The sequence below is a fragment of the Varanus komodoensis genome, unplaced genomic scaffold, assembly GCF_004798865.1.
Source record: "Varanus komodoensis strain SLA01 unplaced genomic scaffold, ASM479886v1 scaffold10, whole genome shotgun sequence".
NCBI lineage: Eukaryota > Metazoa > Chordata > Lepidosauria > Squamata > Varanidae > Varanus > Varanus komodoensis.
This window is the reverse complement of record NW_025335269.1, coordinates 4271073-4289305: the sequence shown is the minus strand read 5'-3', so window position 1 is coordinate 4289305 and position 18233 is coordinate 4271073. Positions and strand designations below refer to the sequence as shown.

Here is an 18233-nt window from a genome sequence, read left to right as displayed (position 1 = left end):
AGCCAATTCAGGTTTTATTGCAGTGTTGGCACTTTGCGATAAGTAAGTGGGATCTGAGTTGCAGTTTGAGCACTTGGTCTCTAAAAGGTTCGCCATCACTGCTCTAGTTCCTTCCGCCTAAACTCATGGGGTTGGGTAGATATAGTGGAAAGATAAACTGTGTGAATAAAATACAGAAATCTTGTTTGCAGCAAAATAAATAATATGGACGAAATACTGGGAGACAAATGTACCAAACTAGTCATCTGATCCACTAGGTTTCTCCTGAAGAGACATTCTGAGGGCAGTATAAAATCCATCCATTCAGAAAGTTTCCACAATACTTAGGTAACTTACAAAGCAGCCTATTCTTAGATCCAATACCATAGTGTCTACATACTGCTTTGTGGTCATTATTAAATAATCCTTTCATAAAAACCAGGAATATGTACAGTAGCCCTTAAAAAGAGTTGCCTCCTTCCCCAACAACAGATATTTTTCAGTTGTAATAATTTTCAATAACAACAACAACATTTTCTAACTTTTGTGCAGGAAAATCACATGTATACATGTACAGTGGTACCTCAGCTAACAAAGACCTCAGTTCATGACCAAATCGAGTCATGAACAAAAATTTCATTAAAATTTTGACTCAGGTTATTAACTCTGCATTGAGTGGCGACCATGATCGCAGCCATCTCCCCACCCCTGGAGTGGGGAGATGGCTGCGATCGTGCTGGGGGCGGGGAGATGACTGAGATTGCGCCCCTCTTTCCTGCAGGAGCGCAACCACAATCTTGGCCATCTCTCCCCCAAATACACCCCAGTTCGCGCCTGTCTCCCCCTCCAAGCGCACCCGCAATTGTGGGCACATGCAGGGATGAGGGGTACGATCGTGGTCACGCTGGCGGGGCAGGGAGTTGGCTGTGATCTTTGTTGTTCTTTGTCTTTGTAATGTAAACTTTGCTTTACATTTTTCTGATTAAAAAAATAGTTACAGAACGGATTAACCTTATTTACATTGAATGTTATGGGAAAATTTAACTTGGCTCACAACCAATTTGGGTCATGACCAGAGTCCTGGAATGGAGTAAGTTCATGAGCCAAGGTACCACTGTATGTGGAGCACACACACACACACACGGATGTAAGCAAAGGCAGCAAAAACATCCACTCTGACATGCTTTATTGCATCAAACAGTTTTCTTCTGGTTAGTTCTGATACTAGTGAGAGTTGGATTAGGAGAAAACTACTTGAAGCACAACTAGGTTAGGGTTTAACTTCTTTCAGACACACAGCTATTTTATATTTTTTAGTTTGTGTGTGAATGGGGCAGACAATAGTGAAAGAGACTGTACATTATGTTTTCCTAGTCAGGGAAGCATAGTAAAAATTGGAATGTGAAGCAGTTCTTAGAGAAACTTGTTGTACTTCATTTGTAAAGTACACACCAGTGTTTGCTCTGTGAAACAATGAACCCATGAATTAGGTTTGTTGTACAGTTTAGAACACAGCAAATTATATATTAGATTTCCCTCAGCCACTTTATGAATCCAAAAACAAGACCAAAGGGAAGTACCAGTAGAGAGAAAAATCTACTGGGTAAGGTTGGGCATCCCCCATTCACCGGTTCTTATCTGCAAAATCCCTCCTGCATGACTTCAGCAAATGCACATTTAAGAACCTAAAGAGAGTCCGGCATCCTGTTTCCAACCAAGGAAGCCAACACAGGAAATAAATCTTTCCTGCTTTTTCTCCTAGCAGTCATTATACAGAGATATATCGGTTTTAACTCTGGAAGTCCCCCATGGTCATCATGGCTACTAACCCCTGATATGCATCTGTCTAATTCCTTCTTAAGGCGCTCTAAGGTAGTGGTGATAAGCACAAAGTAACAAGCAGTTCTAGCGTTAAAATAGGCATTGTAGCTGTAATATTGCACCCTTTATTTTAATACCGCTTCCAAGAACAGCACCAATATTTGGGGAAAAAACAGAATATTTGCAAAAACTAAATTACTGAAATATACAAATGTCTAGTTTCCAATTATCTACATTTTACCCAGACCTTTGTTTTGGAATGAACTGATATATGTGGTTACTTACAAGGAAGCCAGAAGTACTGTCTAAAAGGCAGCGGATTCGACAAGTAAAACATCGTGTTAAAAAGGATGAAAAGTCTGTTAGCATATTCTCACTCTCCTGTGCCTTTAACATGGTATTAAGAATTAATTCTTCACCTAAAAACAACAATATAAAAAGTACATTTCAGATTGTGAACTTCTGAGCAGTGAACAAGCCAAACAGACTAGAAGGCAAAGGAGAGTGACATGTGGAAAGAAGAGGCTCGTAGAGAATAGTGGCATGAAGAGCAGCATGGTGAGTGGGAGTGGGGTTGCATAAAAGGATGGGGTGGAAAAAGGCCAAACCGCAGCAGAGAAATGGCAAAAGATAAGCTATAGTAGAAACCGAGAAAGAATAAATGGCATAAGGAAATGCCCAACACCCACCTCATAATTTGCATGGCCTTACATGTAGCAACAGAAAATTAATTAAAAGATACCTGTCTCTGTCTGCACACGCTGTTCAGGTGCTAGTTGTGGTGGATTCATGGCCCAGTGTAGTTGTCTGCAGAAATCTTGCCGGTCATCCACATGAATATAATCATATATATTCTGATGTATTACATCAGTCTGAAATATTCATAACATTTGTTACATTTATACCTTCTTCAGCTTTTATTGCTTTTTTTGGTATAGAAATACTTTGTTTCTTTGGAAAGTCAGTGACTTTCTACTGGCAACTTATTGTCCCCACATTCTTTTCTCTAAGCCAGTCTATGGCATTACTACTATCCCTTGCAACAAGGGAAAATCAGAGAAAGTTTGGATGGCATGATTTACAACTGCTTCATGGCAAGATCTCCACCATTTTCTGTCCTGATAGTCCACAGGCTGGTGCAAATTCTACACTTTTCCCAAGACTCTAAGTCAGTGATGGTGAACCTATGGCATGCGTGCCACAGCGGGCATGCAGAGCCCTCCCTGTTGGCACACTAGCCAAGATGCCCCAGCATCGCCCCAGCAGCCATGCACATATTTGGAAAGAGTAACAGCGCCAGGCAACTCATTAGCCACAACTCACTGCAAGAGGTGGTGTCAAACAGGTGGCCAGAGGCAGGCACAACAGCCGTGTCGGGTGCGCCAGGAAGGAAGCAGGCAAGAAGGAAGCGGGCATGCCGAGCGGCGCCCTCCTCCTGCCGCAGCCTCCTCCTCATGGCCCACAGCATGTGAGCGGCCGCTCAGACTGCCCTCCTAGCGTAGGGGTGGGACCCTGTTGACTCGGTAGCTGCAGGCACAGCGGTGCACCCACTCCCTGGCTGGGTGGGGAAGCTGGGCGAAGGAAGCAAGCAAGTGGGTTGAGGCAGTGCAGCAGCAGCAGGAGTGAGGAGGAGGAGAGAGAGAGCGCCCGGGATCAATATGGTGCTTCCTGGGGAGGGAGACCAAAACAAGGAAAAGTGAAGGCTGGAACTGCTGCAAAGCAAGAGGAGTGGGCACGTGGTGGGGAACCCCCTCCCCACCCTACCCCACACATGAAGGCTTGGAAGCACCATGGGGACACTTTGAGGAAGATCACAATGGAACCGTGGAAGGGATCAGTGAGAGTCTCTCCTCCACCCATTCTGCCCCTCCGGTAAACTTTCAAGTGCCGCTGGAGTTCCTGCGGCATTCCCGGTGGCTGGTTTGGGGGCGAGGGTGTGAGTGTGTGCACAAGCAAGCACGGCATCCCCCAACTTGTGGGCACTGAATGTGAACATGGCTCGTTCTCTCTGTTATTGTGTTTTTCTTTTAAGACAAAAGATGTTAATGTATGAGTTGTTTTTTTCTAAACTAAAACCTCAACATTCAGGTTTCATTGCCATCAGTGCTCAGAAAAATGCAAAAGTGTGCGTGCATAAATGTACACACACACACTTTCCCCTGGATAGGTCCTGAGCAGTTTTTGACTGACCATTTTTTTTCTCTTTTGATCAAGGACATATACTGCCATATATCTCTGACAAAAGTATCCATGTAAATCCACTCCCTTTTCACAAGCAAAGATCACTTGTGCTGTTGATTTCTCTTAACATCTTGCCATTTATGCTATGTGTCCGACCCATCACGACCCCATGGACAACATTCCTCCAGGCTCTCCTATTCTCCCTGCATTAGGGTCTTCTCCAGTGAGACCTTCCTTCTCATTAGGTGGCCAAGTATTTGAGTTTCATCTTCAGTATCTTGTCTTCTAAAGAGCAATCAGGGTTGATCTCTTTTAAGACTGACTAGTTTGATCGCCTTTCGATCCAAGGGACTCGCAGAAGTGTTCTCCAGCACCAGAAATTCAAAGGCCTCAATTCTTCGGTGCTCAACCTTCCTTATGGTCCAACTTTCACAGCCATACATTGCAACTGGGAAAACCATAGCCATAACTACGAACATTTGTAAGCAGGGTGATGTCTCTGCTTTTCAGTACGCTGTCTACATTTGCCATAGCTATCCTCCACAGGAGCAAGAGTCTTTTAATTTCTTGGCTGCAGTCACCATCTGTGGTGATCTTGGAGCCCAGGAAAATAAAATCTGTCACTACCTCCATTTCTTCCCCATCTATTTGCCAGGAAGTGAAAGGACCGGTTACCATGATATTAGTTTTCTTGATGTTGAGTTTCAAGCCAACATTTGTGCTCTCCTCTTTCACCCGCAACAAGAGGCTCTTTAGTTCCTTTTCACGTTCTGCCATGAGAGTGGTATCATCTGCATATCTGAGGTTGTTGATATTTCTCCCGGCAATCTTAATTCCAACTTGTAATTCATCTAGCCCCACCCTTCTCATGATGGGCTCTGCATATAAGTTAAATAGAAACATAGAAACAGAGCGAGTCAGAAGGGGCCTCCTGGGCCATCTAATTTGACCACAGGCTCCAGCCGGCTCTGCCTCTGCTCACGACATGCCCACCATGTGCATTTCCAGCCTCTCTTTGAACACCGTCACTGATGGGGCCTCAACGACCACTCGTGGAAGCCCATTCCACACCCTCGGGGTCCTGACTGTCAGGAAGTGCTTCCTGGCATCTAAATGGAACCTTGGCTCCCTGAGCTTTGCTTCGTTGGAGCGCGTCCTGCCTTCCTCTGCAGGAAAAAACAGGTCTCTACCCATCTCCATGTGGCATCTGCTCACATAACTGTATGTTGCCAACAGATCCCATCCGAGTCTCCTCTTCTCCAGGCTGAAAAGACCCAGTTCCCTCAGTCTCACCTCATATCCCATCCCCTGAAACAGGTCACCAACCTTGTGGCCCTATGCTGCACTGACTCTAACCTGGCTATATCCTTTCTGTAATGAGGGGCCCAAAACTGAGTACAATATTCCAGTTGCGGGCACACCAGAGTCGTATAGAGTGGTAGTAATACCTCTCTCAATCTAGAAGCCATACTTCTGGCAATGCAACCAAGGGTGGTGTTTGCCTTCTTGACCACTGCATCACACTGCTGACTCATGTTTAGCCTGCAGTCAACCAGTACCCCGAGGTCCCTTTCACAAGTGCTGCTCTCCAGCCACTTGTCACCTAACCTGTACTTATGACACCTATTCCTATGCCCCAAGTGCAAGACCTTGCACTTATCCACACTGAACACCATCCTGTTGTCTCCTGCCCACTTCCATAGTCTGTCCAGATCCTTTTGGATCTGCAGTACCTGCTCCTCAGTTGTGGCCACTGCTCCAGTTTTAGTATCGTCTGCGAATTTGATCAGCAGACTGTTCACCCCTTCTTCCATGTCATTGATGAAAAGATTAAAGAGGACTGGCCCCAGGACAGAGCCCTGGGGGACCCCGCTTGTCACTGGCCACCATCCCAACGATTCCCCACTAATGGTAACCCTCTGCTTTCAGTCAGTCAACCACGCCCTAATCCACCAGAGAGTGCTTTGGTGTATTCCAAGACTCCTCAGTTTCTCCACCAGGATATCATGGGGCACTTTGTCAAAGGCCTTGCTGAAATCCAGGTATACCACATCCACTACATCCCCTCCATCTAGCCATCTTGAAACCTTGTCATAAAATTCCACATGGTTTGTATGGCAGGACCTGTTTTTGCGGAAGCCGTGTTGTGTGGCTGTCAGCCTCCCTTCCCTATCTAGAATCACTTGATCTCTCTCTATTATGAGACTTTCCATTGTTTTTCCTACAATGGACATAAGGCTAACAGGTCTGTAATTCCCCATGTCCCTCCTACTACACTTTATGAAAATTGGGACCACTGATGCCACCCTCCAGTCCTCTGGAACTTCACCCATTCTCCACGAGGCCTCAAAAATGGAGGCCAGTGGGCATGAGAGGACCCCTGCCAACTCTCTAAGTACTCTCGGGTGTAACCCATCAGGGCCTGGTGCCTTTGTAATGTCCAATGTCCTGAGGAGCCACTTGACTTCTGGGGGGTGACTCTAATCTGTGCCCCTAAGTCTCCGGCCTCATCTAATCTCCTATGCGGATCTCCCCCATCCAGCTTTGGGGATAACACAGAGGCAAAGTAGTCATTTAGCATCTGTGCCTGTTCCCTCATATCACTGGATCTCCTTCCTCCTTATTTAGTGGTCCCAACACTTGTCTCCCCTTCCTCTTCTTATTTACATGCTGATAGAAGCCATTTTTGTTTCTCTTGATATTCTTGGCAAGTCTCTGCTCGTAATCAGTCTTAGCCTTGCGAAGAATCCTACTGCAACGGGCCTCCTCCTCCCAGTATACCCTTTTGTCTATTTGCCCCAGTACCCACTTCCTATGGAGGTTTCTCTTGCGTCTAGTGTAATCCTTCTAACCACCTCCTTTCAGATCCCTGGCGGAACTCTCCTCCACCTCCCCACCTTACTAACTAGAGGTATCGTCAAGGCTTGTGCCTCAAAAACCTCCCTTTTGAGTGCCATCCACCCCTCAACTCGCTTACCTTCCAGTAACCTATCCCAGGAGACTTTCCCCAGTCTGGCCTTCAGCTGGCCAAAGTTGGCCCTCTTGAAGTCCCAGCTTCTAGTGCTCAACCTGCTGCACATCCCCAGTCCCCTGATCTCAAAGCAAAGGATGGAGTGATCACCCCCATCCAGAGCTCCCCTAATCTGTACTTCATCTATCAGCTCCTCTCTATTGGTCAAGAGCAAGTCAAGGATGTTTCCCCCTGTCGCCTCTCGGACCCTCTGTGTGAAAAACCCTCCCTCTATAGCCTCTAGGAAGCGACGTGACCTGACTGTAACCACCAAGTGAGCCCCCCACTAACATCCGGGAGATTGAAATCTCCGATAATTACTGTGTCTCCCCCCGAGATACCCTTAGAATCTGGCCTGTCAGGACATCATCCAGGGTCTCAAGCTGACCTGGAGGGCGATAACATACCCCCACTGTCAGGTCCCTTTCCCTGTCAAAACCCCTAAGTTTCACCCAGACTGCCTCTGCCGAATCCCCGTCTGTCCTGCATTCTATTTCACTGCATCCTATCCCTTCTCTGACGTATAAAGCCATGCCCCCACCTCTCTTTCCCTTCCTGTCTTTTCTAAAAAGATGATACCCCTCTATGTTCACATTCCAGTCTTGCATTTCATCCCACCAAGTTTCAGTAATTCCCACCAGGTCATACCCTCCTATTCCCAGGAGAGCTTCAAGCTCTTCCTGCTTATTACCCATACTCCTAGCATGGGTGTACATGCACCTCAACTCCTTCCCACCACTTCCTTTCCTTGGAGTTCCCAGCCTCCTCCTTCCTCCCAGCTACCTGGCCCCTCTCTGTCAGTCCTGTCAGTCCCTGTAGTACCTCTAAAACCCTGCTTCCAGAGCCATGATCCTCTCCCCACACTTGACCAGTGCAGACATGTTTCTGGGGGACCTGAACCTCCCCCCCCCCCAGCTCATTTTAAAGTCTTCCAGACAAAGCTCACTAGAGCATCTCCAAAGGACATTTTCCCCATCCTCGTGAGGTGCAACCCATCCCTTGGCAGAAGTCCATTGGCAAGAAACCGGGTGCCGTGGTCAAGGAACCCGAAGCGTTCCTTCTGGCACCACACCCTAAGCCAGTCATTCACCTCAGAGATCCTCCTGTCCCTGCCTGGCCCAAATCCCCAGACTGGTAAGATCAATGAGAAGGCCACTTGGGCCTTTAGCTCCCTGAGTTTCTTCCCCAAGGCCTCGAAGTCCCTGGTGGTCCCAACCACACCCTGCCTGGCCACATCGTTTGTGCCCACATGGATCACCAGGAGCGGCTGGTGAATCCGGAGCGAACAAGACGCTCCACTCTGTCCTTCACATGCCGGATGCATGCGCCTGGCAGGCAGCAAACCTCCCTTGTCTCCAGGTTTGGGGCGGCACACCACCGCCTCAGTGCCCCTCAGCAGGGAGCCCCCAACACTCTACTGCTCTGCCAATGTGACAAAATACAGCCTTGGCGAACTCCTTTCTCACTTTTGAACCAATCAGTATTTCCATGTCCAGTTCACTGTTGCTTCTTGACCCACATAGAGGTTTCCCAAGAGACAAATAAGATGGTCTGGCACTCCCATCTCTCTAAGAACTTGCCACAATTTGTTGTGATCCACACAATCAAAGGCTTTAGCATAATCAATGAAGCAGAAATAGATGTTTTTCTGTAACTCCCTAGCTTCTCCATCATCCAGCGTATGTTAGCAATTTGATCTTTAGTTCCTCTGCCTCTTCGAAATCCTGCCTGTACTTTTGCTAGTTCTTGGTCCACATATTGCTGGAGCCTAGCTTGTAGGATTTTGAGCACAACTTTGCTAGCATGTGAAATGAGTGCAATGGTGCAGTAGTTTGAACATTCTTTGGCATTGCCCTTCTTTGGGACTGGAATTTAAACTGACCTTTCCAACCCTGTAGCCACTGTTGAGTTTTCTAAATTTGCTGGCATATTGAGTGTAGCACTTTTACTGCATCGTCTTTTAAGATTTTGAATAGCTCATCTGGTATACTGTCCCCTCCATTAGCTTTGCTCAGACTTCCTAAGGCCCATTTGACTTCACATTCCAGGATGTCTGGCTCGAGGTCAGTGACCACCCCATGTGGTTATCAGGGACGTTAAGCTCTTTCTTGTATAGTTCTTCTGTGTAATCTTGCCATCTCTTCTTAATCTCTTCTGCCTCTGTTAGGTCCCTGCCATTTTGGTCCTTTATCATGCCCATCTTTGTATGAAACGTTCCCTTCATACCTCCAATTTTCTTGAAGAGATCTCTGGTCCTCCCTATTCTATTGTTTTCTTCTATTTCTTTGCACTGTTCATTTAAGAAGGCCTTCTTATCTCTTCTAGCTATTCTCTGGAATTCTGCATTCAATTGTTTGTATCTTTCCTTTTCTCCCTTGCCTTTCGCTTCCCTTCTTTCCTCAGCTATTTGTAAAGCTTCCTCAGACAGTCATTGTTCTTTCTTGCATTTCTTTTTCTTTGGGATGGTTTTAGTTGCTACCTCTTGTACAATGTTGCGAACCTCCATCCATAGTTCTTCAAACACTCTGTCTAAATCTGTTTGTCACCTCTACTGTATATTCATCAGGAATATGATTCAGGTCATACCTGAATGGCCTAGTGCTTTTTTCTACTTTCCGCAACTGAGTGTCCAATCGCTTCATTCTTTCTGGCGCTACTAGTATTAGCCCTCTGCTCTTCCCCAGTAGCACACTGGACACCTTCCAACCTGAGGGGCTCATCTTGCGGCATCATATGTTTTTGCCTTTTGGTACTGTCCATGGGATTTTCATGGCAAGGATACTGGAGCGGGTTGCCATTTCCTTCTCCAGTGGATCACCTTTTGTCAAAGCTCTCTGCTATGACCTGTCCGTCTTGGATGCCCCTGGATGACATAGTTCATAGCTTCATTGTACTACATAAGCCCCCTTCAACACGACAAGGCAGTGATCCATGGAGCGGACTTGCCATTTGGCAGTTGCCAAACCAAACCCAAGTTGGAAAAGGAGTCTTTGGAGCAGTGTCTAGGTGTGGTACTTGCTACATTTGACAGCAGGTAGACCCCCAGTACATTGCCACGTCTGGGGCTTCAAATTCCCTCAGATGCTCACATGTGCCTAATACACACACACACACACCTTTTTGTGTGCACATTTTATGTGGAAAAAAATCTTAATTTAAAAAGATGTGCCAGGCACTGACAGTCTCTTCTAGGTACTACTCATATGCTTTGAAGGGGCGGGGAGCAGCTTTCAAAAAGGGGATTGTAGATTCTGGCTGTCAAGCTAATCTTCTCAAACTATCCAAAAAGAAAAAAGAAAAAGAAAGGGGAGGTGAAATAAAGCCATGGTGAGCCAATCGTGGCAAGCAGGGAGACAGGTCAGTCATGGTGCACCCAACATACCAACATGAGGACCAAATGGGAGGGAGGGGAAAATATAGGGGGCCAAAAACCCACAGTGAGCCCAATCATCTGTTTGCCTGCACTTGACTAACCAGCCCACCATCTTATTGTCAGGGTGGCTTGGTGTGACATGTGACTATGGCCAATGAAGAGTGATATAAATGCACCTGAATATGCAACTTTCTAGGGGTTGTATCTAAATGTTGTACAAGTGGAAAGCAGAATTACACAACCATTTTTTCTCTTCTCTGCAGCCCCTGAAAAGTTCAGGAAGAGTAGCAGTCCCTCTGAACTGCATGGGATCTGTTCTAAAGGACTGCAGTTAAAGGGCAAAAGGGATCAATCATCTGAAATCAGGTAAAGAAGCCTTGCAGGAGCAGAGCCATTTAGTTCTGTATTTACCTGGTGAAATCCTAAATAGTCCACAATTGTTGGTGATGCATAGAAGATCATTCCATCAGCACTCACGACCAATGCAAAACCACTTAGCGACTGGGGAGAAAAAGAAGCCATAAAAATAATAATGAAACAAAATGGTCAAAAGTATATTTTGCTTATTTACTCTCGATGTCATATTCTGCTTCCTGAGCACCTTTTTCTTAAGTTGCCATGTAGTGAACATGCCCAAGTACTTAGCTACAGATTGTTAGGCAGGATTTCCTGGAAGGATATATTTATGTCAATGAAGAGAGTGCTTATTCTGAAAAGGGCAGTTATTATTTAAACAAGATTCAAACAGATACTGAATGCAAGGAAGAAAAAGCGTGTTCATATGGATCCATCCATCCAAAGAATTCAGCAGCAAATTCTCAATGTTTATACTAAGCATAAATAATGGAATGTGACACACAGGCTCATCAATACATACATATTTTAGCTGCAGGCTAAAATGATCCATAATCTGTACTGTGCCAGTCACAAGACCCTCTGAACTTGAACTACCCTGGTGAACTTGATAATGCTCATGTCTCCAGAATTCATTAGATCTCTGAAGATATTTAATAACCTTAGCCAATCTGTTAACACAGACTGTCACAGGACTGTGACAAGAAAATAGGAAGTGCCAGAACAAGCAAAAGCTTTGCTTGGGGATGCTTCCCTCTTTATAATTTTTTCCTTGCTTCAGCACTGTTTATGTTGCAAAGAGCCCTACCAGGAAGATGATCTCTTTTAGATGAAGATTTTGTCCTGCATTCTTTCGTGGGAAACATTCTGCATAGTGGTTCCTCCAGATTGTCTTCTTTACTACAAAACCATGTATTCCTAATATTCTAATACATTCCCACTCTGCCTTGATACAGAGCTAGATCAGATAACCTGCAGTTAAGCCTATATAACTGCATTTGCTCATAATTATCCCCTGCTGCTTTTGCATCTCCTTTAAGTTATCTACTACATAATCAACTTTTAGTCTATATATGCTCCCTTGTTAGGGACAGGTTATTTGTTTTGCTTATCTTGCACTGTAAATTGCCACATACATAAAATCCATCTCTTCAACTATAATACAATCAATTCTGGATCTTCCTGGTGCCCAGCTTGGAAGCTGACAATCTGTCACCTGTTTAGGAATGAAGCAAATATTGTATGATAACAACTCTATAAACTTGTTGGGAATCTTATCCCTGTGTTATTAATAAAATAGCCCAGCTGGCTACTAAAAAGCTGTTCTATATGATTTTTTAAAAATATTTTTTATAAAGCAGAAGAAAGCTACAAATAAACAAAGCTTTTATGCTTTAATATATGTATGCAGATGACTGTATGTGGTAAATCCATATGGAATCAATAACAGGCAAAGTTTCCAGGACAAGCTCTTGAAGAATAAGAAACAAGTATTGTGAACATTTGTCTGTGGTAAAGTGGAGTCTTTGGGATGCACTTTTTTATCTTACATGCTACACAAGGAATGGAATTGTTTATTCTCTACCAAAGGGAAAAAGTACTTTGCTAGAAAATGTACTTTATGTTCTTCAGCAAACATGCAGATCCAATTATATAGTCACGATATGCTGCACCTGCTACTTAACAAGCAATTTGCCCATCACAGTTCACAGTAAGTTCAATTGGGGTGTGGGGTGATAATGACCATAATATTTCTCAGGTGGAACTTGCATGTTTCTTCTATGAATATATTTAAGAAACATTAATAAAGAATGAAGATGAATTATAAAGAAAGCATAATTTCACTTGGCAAGGTCTTTTATAATGCCCTTTTCCCACCCCTTTTTCATTTTAGTGCTCTAACTAAAGACCTGCCAAAAAACACTTCAAAGCAGTCTTGGTCAAGGTCACAGTTAGTAAAAGTTTTTGTTTTGTTTTTAAGTCCTGAGGCACATTTATTTTTCTTATTACTGTTCCTTGAAATAAAGAAACAGAATGACTCATATTGCACTCTCCAGAGAGGAGGTTGCTATGGCTCCCAAAGGACAACAGTAAAGGCCTTCAGACATGCTTCACTTTAACGTAGTTTGAAGTCACGCAAGATAGTATGACATTTTTAGAATATGAACTTTCAGTTTATCTGAAACAGCTTCCTTTAATGAGGACATGGCCCTTTTTAATCTCTTTTCCAAATAATTGGCCATTTCCAGCATTTGGAAATAGAACACACATTCTTGCATTTATTTCACAAGGAGATAAGCTTGTAAACAGTATAATGGGAAAAACAAACTGCTTAGAAGGAACTTCTCCAATTGTACTGTAACACACGGGTATGCTTGACTGTATCTGTTATGACAGGGATGGAGAACCTCCCTCAAGCCCAGGAACTGAGTCCAGCCCTCCTGAGGTACCCCAGAGAGCCACACCATGTTCTCCCCAACCACTAACAATTTGGTGGTTTCTCAGCATTTGTGCAGCCTTTCCCAAGATGCTAAAAGTGTTCTTCAATGGTTTCATTAATGGTAATAAGTGTTTCAAACTACAAAATGCTGGTATTTTTGTACCTTGGACTCCACTGTCTTTGCCACTAGTCTTGCCCACCACTGAAGCATCCCCACCCAAGAGCTTTCATAAAACTGAATTTGATCCATGGGTTGAAAGAGGGTCCCTACCAATGCATCACCCAGTGTCAGCAATTTGGAGACAGCAAAGGGTAGATTCCACCCCTATCCATTAAGGATGCTTCCAGACAACGCTTTGCCTCATTCTCAGAATTTTATGGGGGCCTGCCAGACATTGTCATTTTCTCCTTGTAACCCTCCTGTGTTTTCCTAACACTTCTGTTATTTTCTCTTATCACAAAAAATTCACTGAGGAGAAAAAAGGATAGAATTGCTCCATAATGCCAGTTATGCTTTTAGATTCGTAGTCTGACACATCATGAGGGAACCAGGTTGGAAGAGGCTGTTCTACAATGAATAGTTACAGTATGCCTCAGGTTGTTATAAGCAGCCATTACCATTCTGTGATGAAGCTAATTTAGGCTGCAACCTTAGCAACCCCAGTAAATGACCCACTGAATTCAGTAAGACTTCTGACTTAACATGCACAGGGTTGTACTGTTCCTTTCAAGTGCATGCCGCAAAAACTACAATTTACAGAAGACCAATACACTTGACAGCTTTGCAAATAGTCCCTCATCTGTTATCATCTGGTGAGAAAGAACAAACTCCAAGCAAGGCACCTTTAGAAAGTTTTTTTTTTCCTTTCAGGCAATAATTAACATACAAAAGGTTTTGCGATCAGGATCCACAACATATTTATGGGGTTACAGCTCATGCATACTTCTGTGCAAGTCAAGTTGAAAAAAACGGTGTCTATCACACACCTCTAGTAAGAATCCACCTTCTGGAATGGCAGGTTCCTTGGGTAAGCCAGCTTCTTTTATTCCCTGGCTTGCTTGTTTTCTCAAGTGCTTTTCTTGAATGACTGTTGGAAAGAATGAAATCAGTATATATTTGACATCTGTAGCAATGTCAAAACAACAACAACTGAATTTTACTGGGCTGGATCCAGGTATAGATACATGCAACTGGGCTGGCAGAAATGGACTTCCCTGCCTGCTTCTTTCCAGTGTCCCCCCTCCAGCTTGCTGAAACTACTATCCAAAGGGGTCAGGGACCCCACTGAACAGCGATCTGTGGGGGTGGGGAGTCACTTGCCATGTCTGGAGCTCTTCTGTCAACTGAATGAAGATCCTGGATCCAAGCCAAGGTATTTCTGGACCTTATTTTGACATTTTTTCCTTTGCTAGGCTATCATTAATTTTAGTGTCTTTGTGGTTAGTTCAAAGTCTCACTTGTTAAAAAGTTTTAGATTTGAAGCACACTACAGCACACTGAAAATTGTGTAAAACATTTTCTTTAAAATCTGAAAAACAGTGCAATCTCAAATAGAAAACATATTAAGACAAGATTATTTTGAAAATTTGTCCAAACATCACACTGTAAATTTTGACACAAGGTTGTCTTTGAATGCTCAGTTATCCCTCTTCAGTTAACTGATGACAAGCTTTTGTTTTTGCATATAAGATATTCTGATTAGCCATCTTTCTGCCACATCCAATATCTAGGGTTATCTTTGGATTAAAAAGCGAAATGCCCCAGTCCTGACACAGGGATCCCACTTCTAAATTTCACTGCCATCGACCCAATAATGCACTGCAGATCAACTTGGCAGCCAAGGGTAGCACTATCAGAGTGCTCCTTCTATTCTGCATGAACATTTGCAACCCAAAATATGAATCTTATTTTTCAGAAAGAATATATATCCAATGGGATCACAAAATGGTAACTGGGCAGTTTTCAAACCTTGCCCAAAGTTTGTTGGTTTTGTTTTTGTAGCTAATGGCAGCTCAGTTGGCTTAACCCTTCTATCAGCTATCTGCATCTTGTATCTGCATACTGGATTCAAGACCCAGGGCCCTATGGCAGAAATCTGTATGTGCTAATTTATATTGATACATGCCAATAAATCAATATTTGCTAAAATATATTTAAATGCCATACGAGGCAAAACCAGCCAATTAATGTCATATCCAAATAATCTCAAATAAAGCTAAAGCAGTTAATTTATACCCTGTCCTGGTTTATCCCAAAACCAATGGAAAATGTTTTTCCCCTAAAAACATGCAGGGGAAGATTTTGTGGTGGAGTTTTCCCCTTCTTTTTGCACTGTGGAGGAGGGTGTTGCAGCAATTGGAAAGGGAAGAATTAATCCTCTCCTTGAAATTTGGCCTCTGTGTGACAATTAAGCTGAGGAAAAAGCCCTTTTCATGGGCACCAAGGGATATACAGGGCTCTAGAGAATAGATCCAGGGTCATGGGAAATAGATGTGGACCCCTGTGATATAGATAATGGCCCCATAAGCCCAGATCTAGCAATTTCTTTGCTGCATACTATCACAGCTATTTCACCATGTGCACTAGAAAACTGGATGTACACAAAACAACTTGCCTTCACACTTTGCAATTCAATTTGATCTGAAGAAGTCAACAGCACCTCACATATTCCAAGTGTCCACAGTATGTAAGCTAAGTGAAGTCTAGCAGTGGCTGACAAAACAATTGCCAGCAGTAACAGGGTTCTTTTTTCCTTTTTCCTATGTAATGGGTTATTTTTGATCTTCTCTTTCTTGAGAAAAGTTTTTAAAATGTTGGCTCTGAACTTTTAAATGCATAACACGTATCATTTACTTAAGCTTCAAAATTCAGCTATTTTTTCCTTTTCAATCTTTCCAGCCCCTTAAAAACAGGGGAGGAGGGGAGATAAAATAACTTATACTCTTCCATTAGAATTTCATGCTTCCTATGAGGAAGTGCTGCCCTCTAACAAGCAACTCAGAGTTTTGTGGGCTGTTCTGTATTTTGACAGCTTGCGTGATTAGAGTTTGTAGAAAACTCTTCCCTGCATGTGAGCAAGTGCTGGGCACAGAGCCACTTAATTGAAATCTCCACCCTTTGCTTCCTTCCCCTCCTCCCCAGCAGAGGATTCCCCCCGCCCTGAAAGAAACACCAGGGGGATAACACGCCTTTGGTATAAAAGAATAATGCTGAGTAACCAAGGCTTCACTGTCACGCAAGGAGAACTGACTGTCAGTCTTTCCATGCAACTGACAGTGGCCTGGCTCTTGTTTAAGCTGTTGCGTGCGAACAGGCAACCCACATTCCCCTATGAAATTCTTCATAACAACAGCTGTTAAATATTGATGACGCCTGGCAAGTTAGGAATGTTCTTCATGAAGGTTAAGCCTTCATGTAATGGGACCTAATTTCATATTTTTATCTGTTCTCTGGAATATTCTGCTTCCAAACAATGAAAACCAGAAAATAATTTATTAGAGGAAAAAGAAGAAATTGGCAAGTTAAAAGAGTATCTTTGTAAACTTTTTCTTGCATGAAAGCCTAGGAGGCTAGAGATGCGTGAGCACACATGCACACACACTCTTATGCATGCACATACAGACATGCATACAGTAAGCAGGTTAGTTGTATTTGTGACAATTATCTCTGTGGTGGGTCTGTAAAACTTTGCACAAACTACAGTCCTGCTTTCTTAGAGGAATACTTAGAATGTGAATAGAATTATGCATGCAACTCAACAAAATGGTGAAAACTCTTATTTTTGCAGTCTTGACTTCACTACTAAAGGAGTTAGCTCATTAATATCTAAGTAACAGTGCAACCTTGTATTTGTCTACTCAGAAATAAATCCCACTGAGTTCAGTGGGATATAGTCCCAGGAAAGTGTGTATAAAATTGTGGCCGGAACACAATGAACAGCTGTCTTTCTGCTAAAAAGATTTTTTTATGAAGCTGAGTATGTTAAGGGAGATGTGCATATAGCTGTAATATGCCATAGTTTGCAATCTATCGTATATACACAGAACTACCACTCCCAACTTGGGGAGATTTGCATATATCAGAGGATAATTTCTTTTCACTCACATGAAATTAAAGTGCTATCAGAATCAGTCTTGCATACACATACACATGTGGTATCAGAAACCACACACTGCGGTTTACATTTCTGTTTTACAGACAGACAAGGGCAGGCACAAAAGCGTATTCCTTGTAGAATATAGTCCTATATTCCTTGCAGAATACAGACATTACTTTGGTTATAATGTTGTTTTGGGAGCTAAGCATAAAACAAGCAGCATTTATATAAGAAGATGTTAATATAGCACAGGCCTGTGATCCAAATTGTGTTGATGATGTGTGAGAGAGTAACATCTGGACAATTTTAAAAGGTTACAGTTGACCTATAAAGCAGCTATTATAAAAGTATTTGTATTCATCATGAGGTAACCTAGTGGCCCTTTTTCCAGTCATTTCACAGAGATCAGTGGCTTAACTCAGATTTTAGGATTAAGAAGAGTGTAAGTTTATTGCTGAATCATGAACCTAACTTGTTCTGCTAGGAAAATGGGCATTCATGTCAAATCAATGCCATTTCTGACTCTGATGTAGTGCTATGGCTTAGAGATGGAGGTATGTCTCAAGAATCCCCCATTTTAAGTTTTTCCGTTGCCAAGCCATTCTCAGCCTTAGCCTCATATCTTCTATATTAAAAATAATAATACTGCCCTAACCTATAGGATATATGATAGTGCTTTATCTTTTGGTCCACCCTGTTGAGTACCACATGCTCCAACCTTAGCCAATCTGGTGCCTTCAAAGTATTTTGGAGTATAAGATTCTGTATTCCTGCTTATTGGCCATGTCAGCTGGGGCTGCTGGGGCTTAAAGTTGGGGAAGACTACAGTCTACTCTAACAGTAATTCCCTAAATCTTTCCCAGTCCTGATTAAAAACAACAACAGCAACAACAAAAATACAGTGGTGAGTTACTCTTGGAGAAGTAAATCCAAGTAACCTTCGTTGCTCAAAACAATTAATAAGCTCTATCAAACATG

General features: G+C 43.2%; 1 protein-coding gene across 1 annotated transcript in view; it reads right to left on the bottom strand.

Moving 5' to 3' along the window:
- Positions 1-18233, bottom strand: part of AHRR (aryl-hydrocarbon receptor repressor) — a 60075-nt gene that overhangs the window by 7647 nt on the left and 34195 nt on the right. Inside the window, exons 4-7 of the mRNA XM_044419116.1 lie at positions 14146-14246; positions 10776-10865; positions 2543-2672; positions 2086-2219 (exon numbers count right to left, since the gene is read on the bottom strand). Of these exons, the coding sequence (XP_044275051.1) occupies positions 2086-2219; positions 2543-2672; positions 10776-10865; positions 14146-14246 (455 nt within the window). The remainder of the gene's footprint in view (positions 1-2085; positions 2220-2542; positions 2673-10775; positions 10866-14145; positions 14247-18233) is intronic.